This window comes from Scheffersomyces amazonensis, assembly GCF_036850825.1.
Source record: "Scheffersomyces amazonensis strain UFMG-HMD-26.3 chromosome Unknown RJT21scaffold_2, whole genome shotgun sequence".
Lineage (NCBI taxonomy): Eukaryota > Fungi > Ascomycota > Pichiomycetes > Serinales > Debaryomycetaceae > Scheffersomyces > Scheffersomyces amazonensis.
The window spans coordinates 3,140,626-3,162,397 of NW_027042742.1; the positions used below are offsets into that span (position 1 = coordinate 3,140,626).

General features: G+C 31.8%; 10 protein-coding genes across 10 annotated transcripts; 4 read left to right on the top strand and 6 right to left on the bottom strand. All coding sequences in view use genetic code 12, as the record gives it.

Moving 5' to 3' along the window:
• Position 1: 1 nt before the first annotated feature.
• Positions 2-1,092, bottom strand: RJT21DRAFT_28579 (uncharacterized protein). The gene has a single exon (XM_064884044.1). It carries the CDS (start codon positions 926-928, stop codon positions 296-298), a length of 633 nt encoding a protein of 210 aa, XP_064740350.1. The 5' UTR covers positions 929-1,092; the 3' UTR covers positions 2-295.
• Positions 1,093-1,166: 74 nt separating this feature from the next.
• EST1 (Est1p) lies at positions 1,167-4,785 on the top strand. The gene has a single exon (XM_064884045.1). It carries the CDS (start codon positions 1,647-1,649, stop codon positions 4,707-4,709), a length of 3,063 nt encoding a protein of 1,020 aa, XP_064740351.1. The 5' UTR covers positions 1,167-1,646; the 3' UTR covers positions 4,710-4,785.
• Positions 4,786-5,151: 366 nt separating this feature from the next.
• On the top strand, positions 5,152-6,423 carry DES1 (Des1p). Its single transcript, XM_064884046.1, has one exon. The coding sequence runs from the start codon at positions 5,267-5,269 to the stop codon at positions 6,380-6,382; it is 1,116 nt and encodes a 371-aa protein (XP_064740352.1). The 5' UTR covers positions 5,152-5,266; the 3' UTR covers positions 6,383-6,423.
• Positions 6,419-8,156, bottom strand: HTS1 (histidine--tRNA ligase). The gene has a single exon (XM_064881525.1). It carries the CDS (start codon positions 8,135-8,137, stop codon positions 6,464-6,466), a length of 1,674 nt encoding a protein of 557 aa, XP_064740353.1. The 5' UTR covers positions 8,138-8,156; the 3' UTR covers positions 6,419-6,463.
• A 135-nt stretch (positions 8,157-8,291) lies between these two features.
• RJT21DRAFT_119773 (dioxygenase) lies at positions 8,292-9,952 on the bottom strand. Its single transcript, XM_064881526.1, has one exon. It carries the CDS (start codon positions 9,796-9,798, stop codon positions 8,455-8,457), a length of 1,344 nt encoding a protein of 447 aa, XP_064740354.1. The 5' UTR covers positions 9,799-9,952; the 3' UTR covers positions 8,292-8,454.
• Positions 9,953-10,143: 191 nt separating this feature from the next.
• On the bottom strand, positions 10,144-11,136 carry RJT21DRAFT_83237 (uncharacterized protein; the record flags this gene model as incomplete). Its single annotated transcript, XM_064885354.1, has 1 exon — positions 10,144-11,136. One exon carries the CDS (start codon positions 11,134-11,136, stop codon positions 10,144-10,146), a length of 993 nt encoding a protein of 330 aa, XP_064740355.1.
• Positions 11,137-12,252: 1,116 nt separating this feature from the next.
• On the top strand, positions 12,253-13,826 carry RVS167 (amphiphysin). The gene is made up of 2 exons (XM_064881527.1): positions 12,253-13,468; positions 13,508-13,826. The coding sequence occupies exons 1-2, from the start codon at positions 12,403-12,405 to the stop codon at positions 13,768-13,770; spliced, it is 1,329 nt and encodes a 442-aa protein (XP_064740356.1). The 5' UTR covers positions 12,253-12,402; the 3' UTR covers positions 13,771-13,826.
• On the bottom strand, positions 13,767-16,773 carry RJT21DRAFT_28668 (beta-glucosidase). Its single transcript, XM_064884047.1, has one exon. It carries the CDS (start codon positions 16,444-16,446, stop codon positions 13,882-13,884), a length of 2,565 nt encoding a protein of 854 aa, XP_064740357.1. The 5' UTR covers positions 16,447-16,773; the 3' UTR covers positions 13,767-13,881.
• A 1,783-nt stretch (positions 16,774-18,556) lies between these two features.
• On the top strand, positions 18,557-20,170 carry RJT21DRAFT_2937 (general substrate transporter; the record flags this gene model as incomplete). The annotated part of the gene is made up of 1 exon (XM_064884077.1): positions 18,557-20,170. The coding sequence occupies one exon, from the start codon at positions 18,557-18,559 to the stop codon at positions 20,168-20,170; it is 1,614 nt and encodes a 537-aa protein (XP_064740358.1).
• Positions 20,171-20,342: 172 nt separating this feature from the next.
• Positions 20,343-21,772, bottom strand: RJT21DRAFT_28691 (uncharacterized protein). Its single transcript, XM_064884051.1, has one exon. It carries the CDS (start codon positions 21,662-21,664, stop codon positions 20,516-20,518), a length of 1,149 nt encoding a protein of 382 aa, XP_064740359.1. The 5' UTR covers positions 21,665-21,772; the 3' UTR covers positions 20,343-20,515.

Sequence of the window (21,772 nt, forward strand, 5' to 3'; positions counted from 1 at the left end):
GGAACTATCCATATCTCTCTATCATACGTCTATTACCTCTATAAATATATAATCAAATCAAAGAAATTTAGATAGAAAAGAAGAGAATCAGATCATAAAATGGAAAAAGTTAAATGTGGTTGTCATAACCCGATCTCCTTAAATTGAGGGATCGACTACCACACACGTTACAAATTTACAACGCAATTATACGAGTTAACAGATCGTCAAATTTATAGACATACGACAACTAATGTGTATTATTAATTTATATTATATATATCTATGTATATATGATTGACTCTATTATTATTGTCTACATTAATTCATTTCCATTACCTATTAGTTGTCTTAATAGTTGCCCATTAGGTGTATTCAATACTTGTTGGGGTAAATGTAAAATTCTTTTGTCAAGATTAGATCCCACTAAGAAATCTAATAATACATCAGTGAAATGATTACAATTATTATCAAATAAATCATATTTATGGGCATGATATTTACCATCATCGTGATTTCTTAAATCATCTAAAAATTCATTAAATATATCTTCTGAAATAAAGGTATTACCCTTTTCAATTACTTCTATTGGGGTTCCATATTTAGTAAAACCAGGATTTGGATTAATTTGTATACCTTGATTAATAAAGTATTCCTTACCATATACCATGACTGAGGTATGATATATAGCATCAAGATTAATTCCTAGTATTTGAGGAGCAAATTGGGCAGCAAGTCCATGAGATAAGTCATATACTAGAACTACCACTTCATGACTCTCTTCTTCTTCTTCCACTTCATCATCATCATCATCATTTTCTTTTACTGGTAGCTTTTGTAGTTGTGGAGACTTCTCCTGTGTTATCTGTGAATCTACTTTCTCTGATGGAGCCGATGGTGAAACAGTATCTGCATTAGCGTCTTTAATAGACTCATGGGGGTAAGTCATCCTTGACACTTATTTATATTTAGTTTCTATACATATAGATTAAATGAAACACTATGATATAAATCATAAATTTTAATATCTTTTGCCATCATATTGCAAAGATCACTCGAAATGACACAAACAAACCATAGTAAGTGAAAATTGGACTCTCCACACGACCGCATAAGCAGAAAAAAAATTATATAGCGTAAAAAAATAGGTAGTATCGGTTATAGAAAATCTTTCAATTAAGGCTAGACGCCAGGCAACTAAAGTAAAAGTATATCGTAGTGATATACTATTTAGAAAACTAAACCAAATTATCATATTACAATAGAATTAGTTGTTTTAAACTTTTACAGAAATTTCAATAGAGAGCGAGCCAGTGTAGTATTATAAATTATACTATATTAATTTTTCAGGCTCGGAGAATAAACTGAGTATCACCAAAATATATTAATCACCAAGTTCTTGGAACTAAACAATTAATTCTTACATAGTCCAATTTTCTTGTACATATCATTAATATTTGAGGAAAGAGAGAATGTTCTTCTGGTAACAATCAATCAGTTTCAAAATCATCAATTTTTCATAAAACTTCAGCATATAGTCATTAACATATATTCAATTAATAAAGAATAGAAGTTTGTGGCATCATAAATAATCAATTATTGTTTGCATTCATAGATCATAACTTCAAATTATAGCATAATAAAAATTAAATTAAATTCTTAACTATATGAATTCGCAGTCAGAAATAAAAGTCTATAAAGCTCAGTTAGATGAACTTTTAGGACGAAAATACCTTGATCAATCATTACTTATTGGGTTTACTTCTATTGTTCAATCGAAATTTCAATCATGGGTAATTAATGATTTTAATGAGTATGTTGAGAATTCATTACCTCAACTTGATAGTGAAATACCGAATAATCAACCAGTGGCATATTTTCAAACTATTGATTATTTAAAATCCGTTTGGAATGATTTTCATTATCCTGTAATTAAATATTTTCAAAAGATTCATACAGTTTATTTTAATGAAACTGTAGCGGATTTTAAGAAATTACAAGCAGAAGGTAAAGCAAATAAATTTAAAGTTAAACCAGTTGAAATTCGAAAAGTTAATGAAAACTTTGTTAAATTTACTAAACAGATTTATCAATTCTATATGAATATATTAACTCATTTTACAACTAATTTCAAAAATTCTTTATTACCAACCATGTTTTTCAATCATTTTAAACTTGAAGTAGCAGATCATGGAAGAGAAATCAAAGATGCAAATGTTGAAGCTAATATGCTTTATTTAATTCATAAATGTTTGCTATCTTTAGGTGATATTTCAAGACATAGAACCTTTATTGAAGTAACTTATGTTATACCATGTATTTCCAATAAGGATTTTTTCAAATTCAGAAATCTTTCCAATAAAGAAAAATCATTAACTTTAGAGGGTCGTTATAAAAAATCAATCAGTTTCTATAAATTATGTATACTATTACTACCAGCATTAAATGAACCTTATAATCATATAGGTATGATCTATAATTTAATAGATGAAAAGTTCATAGCCTGTGTTTGGTTTATTAGATCACAATTTACCAGAATTCCAGATTATAATCTTGGGTTATCTAACTTGAATTTAGTTGTAAAGAAGAAATGGTTCTTAACAGTTTTATGTGATATAAATTTTGATAATTTACATACTGGAGGACTTAGTAAGAACTTTTCAGCTATTGATGATTTAAATAATACATTAATTTGTTTAATTGGTTATTTTTATTTACCTGAAGTATATAAGAAGGGACCTAATTTAGTTAAAGATATTAAGTTCTCAAAAATAGAAACTCAATTCTTCCGATGGATGCAAGATTTATATAAACCACTCATATATTATGTGGATGGAGAAGGAGAATATTTTTTTCAACGTCATTTAGTATGTCTATTTGGTTTCAATAGTTTGACTACCGGTGAAAATTCTGAAAATTTACAAAAATTTACTTTCCGTTATATTGAGAAATTATTAGATATAATAGCTAAGAATGATGTAACTCTTGATGTAAGACAGAGAACTTTGATATGTGTCAGATTAATTTTTAATTGGTTAAAGGAAAACAAAGATATGCTAACATATGCTATTTCAAGAGGTACTACAATTGTATCATTAGCAGCAGTATTGAATAATTTATATAAAGATTTTCTTTTATGTGCTAGTCCAAAGGATGTTACTGAATTAAAGGAAAAAATTAGTACCGGAGCAAGACCAACAAGAGAATATTATTATGAGGATGATGTGTTATTTAAAGATTTCAGCTTAATTAAATATCAATTTAAAGACTTCAAAGATGAAAAACTATTCAGAATAAATAATATTAATTTATTATGTGGAGATTATTCTGAGTATACTACAGAAGAGAAAGTACCTGAATTTATAACAGAGTTTAGGAAGGATAATGAAAGTAATTATTTTTATAATGAATCATCCAATGAGTCAGCATCATCTCACATTGAACCACCAGAGTCATATGTGAGGGAAGAATCACTTCATAAGCTTGAAATTCGTCAAAGATTCTTTGCAATTTTTATTTTGGGTACTAAACTCTTTGATACCAAACTTGGTGGAATTAAATTTGATTTTGAAAGTGATTCGTTTGTGAGTCAATCTTTAAAGACTGATAACAATAAATCGGCTAGACAAAATAAAGGAGTTGATAGAAAAGAGAAGGAGAAGGAAAATATTAAAGACAAAGAGAAAAAGAAGAAGATATTGAACAAAACCAAAGGTGATAACAGTAAAGATTTCAGACGAGATTTTGGTGAGAGTTCAACTAGAGGTTTGTTGAAGACTATTGGTACATCTGATTATGATCAACAAGCAGAAACAGAAACAGAAACAGAAACAGCAACAACAACAGCAATAGAACCAGCCAGAAATGAACAATTAAACCCTAAGTCCATGTTCCCCACATCTAATTCGATAACTGATATTGAAAATACTATTTTTAAGCACTCCAATATGTTACATGAGCAATTGGGAAGTAAAGCTTCAACCGAAGAAAGTGGTGAACCTATAATTATAGATTCAGATAAAGATTCACATCCTGTTCAAACAAGAAGCGCAAGTATATGGAGTAATAGTACTAATCAGCCAGATGTCAATATTCATTTTAGAATTCCATCTAATATTACATCAGAGGATAGTCAATTAGTATATAATCAAGGTAATCAAGGTATTGGGAACTCATTACCAAATACCTTAGCTACATCTACAGGAAACTTTACATCACCAGTCGCTGCAACATATCCTTATAACCAACAAGTTGGTAATAAACATATTGATCAACTGTATGCACAAGCATATGCTCAGTATCTTCCGCTAGTGCCCCAAGTGCCCCAAGTGCCACAAGTGCCACAAGTGCCACAAGCTCCTCAAGGTCCACAAGTGCCACAAGTGCCACAAGTTCCTCAAGGTCCACATATGGTGCCTGGATATCAAGCACAGATAAATACACAGCAAATCGGCCAACCATATATACATGGACATTCGCAAACACAAATACCACCATTATACCCAGCACAAAATGTATATCCTCAATACCAACAACAAATGTTTGGCAATCCTATGTATCAGGCACCCAGTGGATATCCTGGCAATTTCAATTTAGGCAGTCAATATCAGGCACTCCAATTGCTACCACAGCAACCACCACAGCAACCACCACAGCAACCACCACAGCAACAACAACAGAAGCTGCCATCACCTCATACACCGTTTATGGGACCCAATGCCAATCAATAGTGGTAGAGTACATTACTATTACTAGTACTATTACTATTACTATTACTACTAAGTACTAGTACTATTACTATATATAAACTAAATAGATATACTACATATCGCTACAAGACAGATTAAATAGGCTTAGGTTAATTACACGAATCAAATACCCCTCATATGTAAGCCAACATGGTTCGAGATCTCATTTTGTCGATTACTGCAAATTTGCTCGTATAGGAAAAAAGGTACATGTACGTACTGTAACGGAAAATTTTTCGTTTGTGGTAATTAAACGTTGTGCACCGACCGCGCCCGCTCGGTAAATCTCCCACACCGCTTTGATTCATTGCGGAATATTCACTTTACTGATATGGTCTGATTCCAGATCGCAGTCTTTGTAATTAGTGAAAGTCTAGTGATTATAATTAGGTAGTCGTTCTATAGTTAAATAATTGAAGACAAGTCATATATAAATAATTTTCAATTTGACTATATAGTCTAGTCTTTCTTTATCTTTATAGTAATACCCGTTAACTATAACTATTCGTCTTTATACTATTAATTGTTAATTTTACATAATGACAGATTCAATAACTCATAGAGCTGCCAATAAAACTTTCACATTTACAACTCCTCCATCTGATTCTCCTATAGAAGTTCTTAATGAATTTTATTGGACTAAAGAGAAAGAACCACATTTTAGTAGAAGAAAATTAATTCTTGCTAAACATCCTGAAGTATCGAAATTAACCGGATATGAACCAAAGACTAAATGGTATGTAATTGCCATAGTTTCATTACAATTTTATCTTGCTTGGTATTTAAGAAATACTCCTATTTTTAGTTGGAAATTTATTGGTTTAGCTTATGTATTTGGGGCTACAGCAAATCAAGCAATGTTCTTAGCAATTCATGAATTATCTCATAATTTATTATTTAAAAAACCTTTACATAATAAATTATTTGCAATTTTTACAAATCTCCCTATTGGTATACCATATTCAGCATCATTTCAACCTTATCATCAATTACATCATAAATTCTTAGGTGATCAATATTTAGATGCTGATTTACCAACTTATCTTGAAGGTATACTTCTTTCTAATTTATTAGGTAAAGTATTCTTTGCCATATTTCAAATATTCTTTTATGCTTTAAGACCAATGTTTGTAACTCAAATTACTTTTACATATATTCATTTACTTAATATTATTATTCAATTAGTTGTTGATTACTTTTTAATTAAATTAAATGGTTGGCATTCATTTATATATTTTCTTATGAGTTCATTTTTAGCTGGTTCTTTACATCCATGTGCTGGACATTTTATTGCTGAACATTATGTATTAAATGAAAATAATAAACCAAGAAGTATATTAAAGGATAATGAAAATATTTCTATTGAATTAGTTCCTGCTGAAACTTATTCATATTATGGATCACTTAATTTACTTACTTGGAATGTTGGATATCATAATGAACATCATGATTTTCCTTATATTGCTTGGACAAAACTTCCTGAACTTCGTAGAATAGCTCATGAATTTTATGATCCTTTACCTCAAGTAACTTCATGGTGTGGAACTATTTGGGATTTTATGTTTTGTGATGTTAATACTCTTTGGAATAGAGTTAAAAGAGTTGGGAATGAAAAAAGTGGTACTAATATTAATAATTTAGATCAAAATCAATAGATTGTTATTATTTAGAAATAAAAAGAATTTGTACGTATTTAGTATTTAGTATTTATATTTACATTTACATTTATATTCACATTAAAGACCTCTAACCAAACGAGTAATGTAATCTAATCCATCAACATTATGAGCATCTAATTTAGTCTTAATTGATTCTACAAGAGTTTCACTATCAATAAGTTCACCTTCATCACTATCTTGTCCTTGACCTAAGACTTTAATTCTTAATTTACCTGCTGGATATTCTTCTTTACCTAAAATAACAGCTAATTTAGCTCCTGATTTTTCTGCTGAATCAAATTGTTTACGAATATTGGCTTTAGCTTTATATAAATATTCAGCATTAATTCCAGCATCCCATAATTTTTTAGTGACAGTCATTCTTTCCTTTAAGAATCCATTCCAACCTTCACCACCACCAAATGCCATAACATAAACTTCAGTATGATTTGCACTAAGATTTTCTAAATCTTTAGCGGCTCTAGCCTTAATAATTGAGAAAAGTCTTTCAACTCCAAATGAAATACCTACACATGGAATTGATTTACCATTAGAAAACATTCCAACTAAATTATCATAACGACCACCAGCAGCAATTGATCCAACTCCAACATATTCAGATGCATCTTCAACTTCAGCAGATTTACCCTTTTCCTTTTGAGCCTTTTCCTTTAATTCAGATGCATTAGCTGGAGGTGCAGAAGCTTCAGTAACAGCTTCATAAATTAATCCAGTATAATAATCTAAACCTCTAGCTAATGATAAATCAAATCTTGCATATTTATTAATATCAAATGCATCAACATAATCAGCCAAGATTTCCATTTCAGAAACCCCTTGTTGAATTGATGCATTGGCAATTAATAATTCACTACCTTTTATAAGAGCTAATACTTCACGAATAGTTCCATTCCATTTAACAAATTCACCAATTCTATCAGCAACTTCTTCTGGTTGATTCTTTTCAATAACCATTTCTTTCTTAACAACTTCCCATGGAGATTTATCTAATTTATCTACAGCAGAAGAAACTTTTCTAACATCTTCTTCTTTAACTCCACAAGCTTCAAAGATCCCATCTAAAATCTTTCTATGATTTAATTTAATTTTAAAATCAGTAATTCCTAAACCTACTAAACCTTCACAAGTTATATTTAAGATTTCTGAATCAGGTACCATAGTATCATAATTACCTGCCACATCAAAATCACATTGATAAAATTCTCTCATTCTACCTTTTGTCATAGCTGGTTGATCTCTTCTATAGACTTTAGCTATATGAAATCTTTTAATATTACTAATACTATTACTGGCTACAAATCTTGCAAATGGAACAGTTAAATCATATCTTAAAGATGTTAATTCACCTCCTTGATCTTCTAAATTATAAATTAATTTAGAATCTTCACCATATTTACCAGTTAAAATTTCTCTTAATTCAAATACTGGAGTATCAATGGTTACTCCACCATGTCTTTTAAATAAATCACTTAAAGATTTGAATACGGCTTCTCTAACTACCATATCCTTGTCGGACCAGTCCTTGGTACCTTTAGGAGTTTTCAATAAGAATTGTTGTTCGGCTTTCTTGGATTTCTTTCCTTGCTTGGCTTGAGCTGGAGAACTTTCCTTTGGCACAGTAGTAGCAGCAGCTGCTGTTGCAACAACAGAAGCAGCTGCATTTTCAGGGACAGTGGTTGACATTGTACGGATTAGACTTCTTAGTATACCAGAAGAATATCTCAGGAACATACAATAATTGTGAGTCGGAGATCTGCTGGTGCTAGCGACTCACCTCATCAAAATTTTTCACGACAGCCATTTTCGCAGTGAGTCAACCGTGCGAAATTATCTAACGAGTAAGACTTAGTGAGACTTAGTGAGACTCAGTGAAACTTAGTGAGACTTGTTAGTACTAAGAAATAGTGAGACTTGAGAATTACTGAGAATTACTGAGATTACAGGGTTCAAATTCATCACACTACTTTTGCGTCTATTTATATGTAATAGTAATCTATATACGTAAGCCAGCTCGTTCATTCGTCAATTAATGGATGGTAGAATTAGGACTAGTCTTCATTAATTCCATTTGATTTAGAGTATTTTAATCTCATAACTCCATCACTAAGAATTCTCTTACCCCAATTCCCAGCAGCAGGATCTCCAGTTTCATCTCTACATTGTTTTAAGAATGGTAATAATGATGTACCTCCAGTACCCTTTTCTTCTTGTCCTTGTTTCTTTAATTTAGCTAATCCGGATCTCATAGTTGATGTTGATCCCATCTTTACTTTATTCTTAGCTTGAAGTATAATATATCTAGTAACAATTTGAATATGTTTATCTCTAAACAGTTTTAACATAGCTAAACATGCATCATAACTTAAAATTAAATCAGGATTGGATTCACCATGTTCCAATACATAATCTCTAATTCTAGAAGCCTTTTGTAATTTATCCAAGAAATCATGATGTTGTCCTGGCATATATTTCCTTTGTATATCCATAAAACTACTTTCTGATTTACTATCTTCAGTAACTGGTTGATGTGGAGCTGGTCTTTCTCCAGTAGGATAATGTTTTACATCTAATAAGATATCTAAAAATTGAATCAATGAACTTTGGGCATTAGAACCACCTGAATAATTTCTTGGTTTTGTTTCATTACCATAAATTATACCATCTTTATCTAAACCTAAATCAGCCATATTTTTCCAACCAGCCAAGAAAGGTCTGATTCTGAAATAAAATACATGAGGATCACACATTTCTTCCATTTTCATCATTACTGAACCTAAATGATCAATTGATTCAGCTAAATTTTGTAAATTTTCAATAAGTTTTGCATCATTATTTTCATAGGCAGCTTTAAGAGCATCCATACCAACTTTTAATGTAAAAGAACCAGTATATTCAAAATAGACACTAACCAAATAAAACCAACTCTCATCAATAGATCCAGTAAATGTATTTATGGTAGTAAGATTATCTAAATCCCATATATTATCTGAAGGTATAATTTGTTTAAAATTCCATAAACATAATCCAGCATATGTAGCAATAGGTGGTAAACCTAAATGATCAGCCACTTCAATCCATGGTTTACCTAATTGTTCAGGTAATTTATTAATTGGTTCATCTGTTCCCCATATATAACCATGACCTAAGAATCCTAATATTTGATATGCTCTTCTATATTCTGGTTCGGAATTAAGGTATTCAGTTGATAATACAGGTAATTTTTCAACTAATTTACGAATTCTTTTGGTTAAGATTAATGATGGTAAATTATTAACGAGATTCTCCCATGGTTGATAATAATCTTGTGGAAGTTTACTTAATGGAAGTTCATTTGGTAAAAACCCGGTGTTAGGAAAGACATCAAAGTCTTCCATATTAGGAAATTCAGCCATAGTATGTGATTAAAAGAATATTAATATAATGATAGTTAGTTAGTTGTATGTAAATGAATGACTGTTTAGGCTTAACTTTAACACTTCAACTTTTTAATATAGTAGTACTTATAACTTGTTAGTTAAGTTCTCCGTAATAGGTGGGATTCCCGGATACTTATAATTTTTCATTTATAATCAACTAACTGTGGTACCGGCTCGTTTATGAGCTGATGTAGAAAAAAAAGAAAAAAAGAAACAAAAACGGGTAGAAGACATTTTTCTCGGTACGACATTTTTGGGGGCTTCGTATAAATTGATGAATATGTATATGTATATGTATATGTATACTTTATATTTATTCTTTTACAGCGACAAATTATTTGGTAAGACTACATCACCATTGGAATCCCTGATGATTCCTAACTCTAACAATTTACTAAATGCTTTACTGAAATCTTGGAAAAATCTCGTTTCATCTGCCGCATAGATTTTGACCCATATTAAAAATTCATAATCTCTGACTAATTCTAAATCTGTATTTAACATCATTAATGATTTATCTTGATTATAATATTGAACTCTCCCTGTCTCTGGAACATTTCCCACTTGCCAATCTTCTTGTAATAAGACTACGAAAAAATCATTGGAAAATTTGGTGGGATTAGCAGTCCATTTACCTTCCCAACCACTAAATCTTTTATGACATCTACCTAAAGTATGTGCTCCTAATAATGCTACCATTTCTTGAATATTAAAGCCCATACGAGTGAAAGTTTCTCGAATATGATTAGCATCTTTATATGCAAATGGCAAATTACCATTAGGTGGAACATATTTATCATCTAAAAAATCTAATCTTCCTGGTTTCCAAGTAATCATAGGACCATCCATATATTCAATGGCTACCTTCCCAGCCAAAGTCCATAAATCTGAATATGTTATCTTAGGGAACTTATGCTTAACAGGTTCCAAAGCTGCCCTGGCAATGTCTAAACCAGTGTTACCTTCATCAGTAATTTCGGGAACAAATCTCATAGTAGCACCATTGGATCCTCCTTTCTTTGTTTCCTTGTTAAATGTTGCACAACAATGCCATGACAATCGAAGAATAATGGGAGCTAATGATCCATCATCATAATCTTTTCTTGGAAATACATCTCGGATTGCTTGCAGAACCATTTCTATATAAGTTGTGTCCTTAGACAGGATAGATCGAATTACCTTATAATGATTTTCTTCAATTTCCTCCTTCACTGGTTGTTTTCTAGGTTTAATTTTAACAATTAACTTTTTACTTGGATTAAAAGTGGATGGTTTTGTTACTTTATGGGTTGTTTTTAAAAGCTGTTTTGGCATCAAGGGATCATCTTTTATTTCTTTATGGAGAACATCTAAATATGGACAACTAGAATTCTTGAAAGTATTGATATTCTTAGTAGATTGATTAGTGATAGTTTCAATATTTTCCTGGATTGATCCATCGCTAGATTTTAGATTTAAACTTGTATTTTTCTTAGTAATTTGTTCATTTTCATCTTGGATGCTTTCATTAACATGATCACCATCAAGATGAAGAGCATCATGATTAGAGTATTCACTATCGTCTAGATGGTTAGAGTTACCATAAAGATTAGAATCATTAGTATCATTAGTATCGTCATAATCATCAAAATTGAGAATTCCAGAACTAATAGAGTTTGGAAATGAATCTGACCCATCATTAAGCCGTTTGTACAATTTGTAATGACTAAAACCAGAATTTCTTTTTAGTGCTATTCCATTGAATATATAAGTTTGTTTAGATCCGACTGGCTTGAGCTTCTTAAAGACGCATATGGGAGCATGAAAAATATACCTATCAATAACATAATCAGCCCTCTCTGACAACAGTTTCCAATTATCATTATACTTCTTGATTGACTTCCTAATTTGGTCCGTTCCATACCACTTACGATGGTAATACCCACATTCATTGGAGTGAAATGTTATCCCAAAGAAATGTACAATATCAACCAAATATATTGATAGATAGTAAAACTCTGATTTTGGATGAATGAGAAAATTATAAACCATATCAATAATAGTTCTATTTATTGCTAAGTACAACAAAATGATAATGTAGACTAACAATAACGGGACAATAATTACTTTAAGTATAGGCTCGCTAACTTTCCTAAATATCCCTATGCCACAAATTCCGTTATTTTCTTCCACATTTTTCTTCTTCTTCTCCTCCCCCTTCTTAACATTGATCTTTGGATTCAAACTATTGTTATAATTTGGAGGCATCTAATGATAGTTAGTGATAAGGGGGCAATGGGTGCCAATAGTCAAAGCGCTAAAGCTGCAAAAAAAAACACACAATAGAATAGCGCAGTATTTAAATTTAGTTACAGTAGAACAAATATATATATAGATACACCCATGCCGCTGCATCTGTGTGCCACACACGACTCTTCCTTACCTTACTACCCGAAATTCAAAGGGAGCAGAAAAGGTAAATGACCATAATCACCCCAGGGAGTTAAACAGGTGTTCTTAAGCATTAAAGCTGAATTTACACTAAACTAATAAGTAGAACAGTGAGTAGTTAACGGTGAGTTATATCCAATTGAGTCGAAAATGTCGTTCAAAGGTCTTAAAAAATCCATTGTCAGGGCCCCCCAGACATTTCGACAAAAGATGAATATGGGAGATATTACTTCAGATGCTGTTTATCAAGATGCAGAAAGAAGATTTAAAGAATTAGAACTTGAAACAAAGAAATTGAGTGATGAATCAACTCGGTATTTTGCCGCAGTTAATGGAATGTTAGATCATCAAATTGATTTCTCTAAAGCCATTGAAGAAATTTATAAACCAATTAGTGGTAGATTATCTGATCCTAATTCAACTATACCTGAAGATAATCCAGAAGGTATACAAGCAGCAGAACAATATCGAGAAGTTGTTAAAGAATTGAAAGAAACTTTAAAACCAGATTTAGAATTAATTGAAAAGAGAATTGTTAATCCAGCTCAAGAATTATTAAAAGTTATTCAATTAATTCGTAAAATGGCTACTAAAAGAGATCATAAACAACTTGATTTAGATCGTCATAGAAGAAATTATAAGAAATATGAAGAAAAGAAGGAAAGAACTGTTAAAGATGAAGAAAAGATGTATAATGCAGAAGCAGAAGTTCAAATTGCTCAACAAGAATTTGATTATTATAATGATATGTTAAAGACTGAATTACCTATATTATTTCAAATGCAAACTGATTTCATTAAACCATTATTTATTAGTTTTTATTATATGCAATTAAACATATTCTATACTTTATATAATAGAATGGAAGAATTAAAGATTCCTTACTTTGATTTATCTACTGATGTGGTTGAAGCTTATCATTTTAAGAAGGGTAATATTGAAGAACAAACTGATGCTATTACTATCACTCATTTTAAAGTTGGTCATGCTAAGGCTAGATTAGAAGCAACCAAGAGACGTCATGCTTTAATGAATAGTCCACCTCCTGGTGGTGCTGCTCCTGGAAGTGACCAATTACCTGCATATACAGCTGGTCAATATGCTACTCAAGGTGCTGGTGATTATAAGAGTCCTGAAGGTCCTGGTTATCAAAGTCCGACTACTCCAGCCTATGGTGGATATGGAGCTCAACAACCAGCAACTCCAACTTATGGAGGTTATGGAGCTCAACAACCAGCAACTCCTACCTATGGAGGTTATGGAGCTGCTGCTCCAGCCTCTGCATCTCCTGCATCTTCTGTACCAGGAGTTGCTCCAGCGTATCCAACCCCAGTTGCAACTGCTGAAAGTTGTACAGCCTTGTATGATTATACAGCTCAAACTCAAGGTGATTTGACATTTCCTGCTGGAGCTCAAATTGAGATTGTACAAAGAACAGGGGATGCAAATGGATGGTGGACTGGTAGATATAATGGACAAACTGGTGTTTTTCCTGGTAATTATGTCCAATTAAACTAGGAGCATATATAATATTAAGTACAAATTTGTAATAGATGTGTAATAACTATGAGAGTATAATTTATAAACTATAAACTATAACTATAAACTATAAACTAAACATTAAAAAGATTATAATCCGATCCATGAAAAGGTACGATCAGTTTCAAATTCATCTTCAAGAGTAAGATTATCTGAACTGTTACCTACAAGTACTTTATACTTACCCTTATCAGATTGCCATTTACTCTTATAACCATTCCAATAAGAAGTTGCTTCCTTTATTGAAATAGTTAATTTAATAGTCTTTGATTCTCCTGGTTTTAATAATACTTTACCAAAATCTTTCAATTCCTTTACTGGTCTAATAATATTTGGATTAATTGGTTCAATATATACTTGAACAACTTCTGCCCCTTCAACTTTACCTGTATTTTTTACTTTAACAGATATATTAATACTATCATTAGTTGAACTTAATACTAAATTCTTAAGTTCAAAAGTTGTATAAGATAATCCATAACCAAAGGGGAATAATGGAGCTCTTTTAACTTTATCATAGTAACGATATCCTACAAAGACATCTTCACCATAAATGACTTGACCATTAGTAGATCCAAAGTTTAAGAATGATGGTACATCTTCAATTTTTTCTGGGAATGACATAGATAATTTACCAGAAGGATTATGATCTCCAAAAAGTATATCAGCTATAGTATTACCTAATTCATTACCTCCATACCATGCTTGAACAAAAGCTGGAATATCTTTAATCCAAGGTAAAGTTACAGGAGATCCTGATTGATTAACCACAATAACATTTGGATTAGCCTTAACTACTGCAGATACAAGTTCATTAGTATAACCTGGAATATCCATAGTAGGACGATCAAAACCTTCTGATTCCCATTCTTTGGAAATTCCAACTACCAATACTACTTTATCAGCATCTTTAGCAACTTCAACAGCTTTCTTAATAAGTTCTTCACCAGTAGTTTTAATACGAATACCAAAATAAACTCCTCCACCTTCAAGTGGTGCTTTATTCAAAGTAAAAGTTGGAGAGGATCCAAATTCAACTCTAATATTATATTCTTTACCCTTCTCTAAATGAAGGACTCCTCTTTCTTCTCTAGTTCCAACTCCTAAAAAGAAAGCATCTCCCTTAGTTTGTTTGGTTTTATTATCTACAATTAATTTATCATCAACAAAAAGTTGAGCAGTACCTAAACAAGAAACTCCAAAATCATAATCTCCAGTTTCATCAGGTATGAATGTACCGGTAAAATCAGCATAAAATAATATTTCTCCTGGAGCTAAATTCTTACTCTTGAAATCAGAAAGAAAGATTCTTGAAGTAGATAATGGAAATTCTTCAAATACTTTACGGTTGTTGGATTCAGGTGGTTCTTTATAGAATCTAGCATATAACCCCTTTTGCCCAAGTTCATTTATTAAAGTATGGCCAATGTCTGGTAAGTTTCTGTCTAAGAAAGCTCCTAATGAATAATCCAAAGTAATTTTATTCCCACCTTCTTTAACTTTGGATTCAATTCCTTCAAAAGGTGTAATTTTATAGGCAGCATTTAATGAAGCTGAACCACCACCAGAATCTTGAGCTGCCTTGGCATTTGGACCAATGATAGCAATTTTTTCTTTAGCAGTTTTTGATAAAGGTAAGATATTATTATCATTCTTTAAAAGAACAATAGATTCATCACCAGCTTTTCTTAATAATGCTGAAGCTTCTTGAGTAGGATTAGGAGATTCAATAACATCCTTTGGAATTCCAGATTTCAAACTTTCATTAACTAATTTCAAAATATAACGAGCATTATCATCAATAACATCACGATGGATTTCATTAGTTTGAATTGAATGAAGAGTAGCCGTTTGTTGTCTAAATCTAGTAGGTCCTGGCATTTCTAAATTCAAGCCAGCATCTAAAGATTCTTTGGATGAATAAACTCCATGCCAATCAGACATAATAGTTCCATCATAACCCCATTCCTTTCTTAACAATTCTTGTAAAAGTTGTTTTGATTGAGAAACATGAACACCATTGATTTTATTATAAGCAGTCATTAATGCTTTTGGATATGCATCTCTAATTGCAATATGGAAAGGTTTCAAATAAATTTCTCTTAAGGCACGTTCAGTAATAATTTCATTAACAGCTTTTCTTTCATCTTCTTGATCATTGGCTACAAAATGTTTGATACAAGCAACAATTTTTTGACTTTGAATACCTTGAATTACATGAGAAGCAGCATGACCAGATAAAAGTGGATCTTCAGAATAACTTTCAAATGCTCTTCCACCTAATGGAGATCTAACTATATTACAAGTTGGACCAAGAATAACATGTGCACCTTTCATTCTAGCTTCCTTTCCCATTAATTGACCCACTTCAACCAACAAATCCTTGTTGAAAGTTGCGGCCAATCCTGTTCCACATGGGAAACAGTTTGAAGGAACACTATTGAAAAATTTAGTCCCTCTAATACCGTTTGGACCATCAGAAACTCTAATGGATGGAATATCAAGTCTTTCAATTGGAACTGTATGCCAGAAATCTTTACCAGCAAGTAATGAAAGCTTTTCTTCAATGGTAAGTTCTTCAATTAACTTTTCAATATCTAATTGTTTTGCTGTTGTAGCAGTTGGACTCATGATGTTTTTATTGAATATTAGCATAATTCAAATTTATTAGATTCGAACTACGAAGAGGAAAGTATATCCTTTTGTATGATTTGAAAATGGGAAAATAAAACTGAACCAGTTTGACGAAGCCACCAATGGCACTACTTATTCATGACTTTGTATTCCACTTATTAATCAAGTATTGGAGGAATTGTGGGGGAAATATATTAACTGGCTATACTTGTCAAGGGAAGCCTTCCCAATTAGGTAGTGGATGTTAGTGCATTTTGTGTAAAAAAGCGGCGTGTGCACCTGGTTTAGGAAAGTATTCCATTACCCCATTTTTCGTGGATTTTAAGTTTTTCCATAGTTACAGTGGCTGCTACTTAACCTTATTGTTAACAAACCTCCGTTGTAGAACTTGACCGGGGGTTATGTAAGATTAAGGAAAGTTTTCCAAGACGATATATCTGCCAATCTAATTGTACGTTTTATTTACAAATGATGACACGTCTAACCATTGTGCTAATTATAAATTTATGTGATTAGGTAACATTGTGCTAATTATGGAAAGAAAGAATTAGACAATTGGCCAATTAACCAATCACAACACATACTTGCTCTTATCATGACAATCTGGAACATTCAAGTCATAATGTTAGAAAATGTTGGGTTCAATGAAATGTCTTTTGTATATCTAGTGAATTTCAAGAGCTGGAAAAGTCGATTAGCCACCCCATCAATTTTTCTTGTCCATTTACATACATTGGCGAAACTTTAAAGGCACGTATAACAACAGTTACGTAAAATCTTAGAACAGTTCGAAGATGAATTGAAGCATACCTTCTTGGCTTGACACATATGAGGTGGGGAAGCCTCCATGTGTTCCGTATTCTGGTTGCGAAAATATTGGGGGACAGAACCAAGAAAAATAAACCATCTAGTAGTAATGAAGTCATGTGTTGAATGATGCTTCACCTTAATCTACCCTAACAATGCCCTCTGGAATAATTGAAAAAATAAATATCAATCAGTATAATTTCTTGGAATATACATTATTTTAATGACGCACCTTTAAAAGCAGGATAGCTTTTGATATTCAACCCTAAGATGGTAGCCAACAAGTCTGCGGTGGTATGTGGCTACCAGCCAGTGTATATTTCTTCATCGAGAGTGAAAAAGAGTATGTGTCTTTTTAATTCACTATAGCCATGACTCTAATTCCATTATAATGTTTACAATATTATTTACATAGTACAGTTAATTAAATTAATCGAGTTCTTAATAGCTAAATATTAACCAAATTTAGTAATTATTACTTAGATCATGTAACAAGACAATGCGTTATTTCATTATATGAATTTTAGTTTGTCACCTAGAGCACCTTATGAAAAGCAATCCTTCATAAACACTAAATTTTATCAAAGATAATGTGTTCCGGATACCACAGAAATTTAGTAGGAAAATACTAACACTGACAATAATGAAACCTCTATTAATGAAGAGTGGGCCAAGAAATATCTGGCTCGTAGTTTTATCATGCTACGGCTCTCTATTTTTGCTATATCATATGGAAGAACTATTTATTAATTTGCCATAGACTAATTCAGAACTGGTAGAATGATAAAGAGATCATCAGGTTAGATTGTATTGAAGCAAGGATGGATAAAGATCCAGCAAATGCCGAAAAGCCAACAAGCCACCAGATTATCTGATGTATAACTTATTCTTAGTTGCGCAGAAGGACAATAAGCCCCCAATTCGAAAAAAAGCCCCTCTTTTTTGTTCTTTTAACTTTAGTTCCTGATTTTAGTGGGGGAGAACAATGCGGAAAAATGATTAAAGTTTGATTGCAAAATCTAAGTGGAGTAACTGAGATATACGTAGTAAATAATAATAGGAATTAATAATAGAACCACAACAAAACTTCAAATAATTAGTTTAAAAAATTTGGGCTTCTTTCTTTAAATTTACGTTTAAATTATGGGGAAACAAAATGGGGTAAACGATATCTAATAAGGATAAAAATGGTAAAATGTAATTACAAATCAATAATTCAGATCTATATAAAGCCGCATTAAATTCCGTAATTCTTTACGTGAGAGTTTTAATTATTATTCATCGTAGCTCATAAACTAACAAACAGCTAGAAATTTATTACATTATGTCTTCATCTTCTAAAGATCATGTCATTATTGAAAATCAAGATTCTGCAGGTTCAATTTCTGAAGAATTGGATTTAGTTGGTAACCAAAGTCAAAAGGAAGATATTAATGATTATCTTTACTTGGAAGGTCCCTGGTGGAAGCATAGCCATTTTAGATTCTTGAATTTCTGTATTTTTTTAACGACTTTAACATCAACTAACAATGGTTATGATAGTAGTATGCTTAATGGTTTACAATCACTTGCACGTTGGAAATCGGATATGGACCAACCTAAAGGTCCTGTATTAGGTGCATTAAACAATGGAAATACGTTTGGAGTGATGTTATCTTTTCTTGTTGCTTCTTATATTGCTGACAGAGTTGGAAGAAAATACTCTATTATGTTTGGTAGTACTCTTATGATTATTGGTGCAATTTTACAAGGTGTCTCCACAAACTATGGATTTTTCTTATTTTCAAGAATGGTTCTTGGATTCGGGTCTGGTATTGCTATTGTTTCAAGTCCTTCGTTAATTTCAGAAATTAGTTATCCAACTCATAGACCAACAGCCACTGCATTATATAATGTTTTCTGGTACCTTGGTGCAATTATTGCTGCATGGGTTACATTTGCAACAAGAGATATGAAGAATTCTTATTGTTGGAGAGTTCCTTCTTATTTACAAGGAGCTTTACCTTTTATTCAATTAGTATTATTTTTCTTAGTTCCTGAATCTCCAAGATTTTTAATTGCTAAGGGTAAAGTAGACAAAGCTCGTGCTATTTTACATAAACATCATACTGGTGGATCTAATGACGAAAGAGCACTTAAATTAGTTGAATATGAGATCAATGAAATCACTGCTGCTTTAGAACTTGAAAAACTTTATGCAAATGCCAAATACACTGACTTCTTTACAATTCCTTCATTCAGAATGAGATTGCACCTTGTCGTTTTCACTTCCATTATCATGCAACTCTCAGGTAATGGGTTGGTTTCATACTATTTAAGTAAAGTATTGAATTCCATTGGAATTACGGGACAAAAGAGACAGTTGGAAATCAATGGTTGCTTAATGATTTACAATTTAGTAGTTGCGGGAACTGCTGCCAGTGTTGTAAGTAAATTTAAGAGAAGAACATTGTTTTTGTTTTCAACTGGTATGATGCTTATACTTTATGTTATTTGGACTACTCTTTCAGCTATTAACCAAGAAAGAAATTTTGAACAAAAATCGTTAGGTAATGGTGTCTTAGCAATGATTTTCTTGTATTATGCTGCTTATGATATCGGTGCTAATGGTTTGCCATGGTTATACATGACAGAAATCTTACCATACAGTCACAGAGCTAAAGGTATTAATATTCATAATTTAGTTCAAACATGGATTGTTATTTATAACGGTTTTGTTAATGCTATCGCTATGGATGCAATTGGTTGGAAATATTATATCGTTTACTGTTGTATCCTTGCTGTGGAGTTCACTGTTGTTTACTTCACTTATATCGAAACTTCAGGTTATACTTTAGAAGAAGTCGCAGAAGCATTTGGTGATGATGCTGATTTACAGTTGAGATTCATAAAGAGTCCCCCATCCAAAGTCGTTCTTGAACACCAAGAGAATGTTTAGGACTTTCAAACTTCAATTTCAAGAATAAGGTTTTATTAATCTATAGGTTTTTACTCTTTTAGTACACAACTATATAATACATGTTTAATCAATATTAATTTTATAAATCAACTTGTAAATGACAGTGCTTTTGCCTTCATTTTAGATCGTTGATGTGATATTTTTGACGGCATCATTGCAACCTCCCATATGTAAACTCTAGACTTAAGAAGCCTACAGTGTACACTGAACATAGTCTATATTTACATTTCCTGCTTGTTGTGTATTAGTAAAACTTCATTTAGTATTATTATGCAATTAATTTATATTACAGCTGTAATAAATAGCTTTTAGGTAACACTCATCTCAATAGGCTAAATTTATATCTTCCAGATTCACTAATTTATGTAGTCTCTGTTTCACTTGTTTCCTATGTTCAGACAAATTTCGAAGCCTATTTATAAATAGCACCATAAATATATACGATCTTAATGACTTTGGACGGTTACGTTTTAATGGAGTTTCATGATTAACATTAGATATGGAATATTTGTGATAGCTGCCTATCAAATGATCTGTAGTGCTATCGTCTTCCACATTTTCCGGTTCCTCATATGCATTAGAGTATTTCGATATCAAATGGTCTGTGTTAGATTCTGTGTAATCTGGTTCATGATAAACTGAATTATATGTTGGTTGAATTAATGGTTCGTGAGAACTAATTTGTTGAGATAAGTATCGATTAATATCTATTAAAGATGCATTCTTCAAACTTAATTGATTGTAATCATACTTCAACTGGATAATCTTCTTAACAAAGTGATTTCTTATGTTTTCTTTGTCGGAGTTGACTTCTTGAACTTTATCTTCCATAGTTGAATTGTAATGATGTTGTAAATTCTTCTCCTTTTCGTTAAACTCCAATCTCAATCTTCTTTCAAGGGCTCTATTTTCTTTCACTAGTTTTGTTTGGAACTCTTCAATAAGATCATCCTTCTCCAATTTGAATGTGGTTAATTGTTGCTGTAATTGATCAATTATCTTCTGTTGGGATTCTATTTGATTTAATAGAGACTGTTCTCTCAACAAACTGGGTCTATCCTTAGTAGCGATGAATGAGATATTCAGCTCATCTGGTGAACTTACTGGCTCCTCTTTTCCATGCTGTCTATTGTTTCGTATTTTCTCTGGATTGTTGGACTTGAGTTGAGATTCAAAAATACCTGAATCAACATCTGGCAAATCATATCGAGTATTCCTGATTTCGTCAATTTTATGTTTTACGTTACTATAATACTTGGAATGTCGTGAACCGTTCATATTCTTATTCATATTCGTATTTATATTCCTATTATCATTTGAATGAGAATTTGAGATAATCTGTTCCACCACATTTACATCATGACTCGTATCATCTCCATCAATAGTATGTGATTCCTCTCGCAACAATCGGTACAACTTATCTTGCAATACTCGATTGCTCAGTTTCAACGCGCGAATGGTTTCGTCCGACATGTACGCAAAATTCCTGGATACAGTACTAACAACACCTCTACCAACCAAAATCGTTCTGGTTAACTCTCGTTATGATTCTTCAACTCCATTTTTCAGTTGGTGATACTC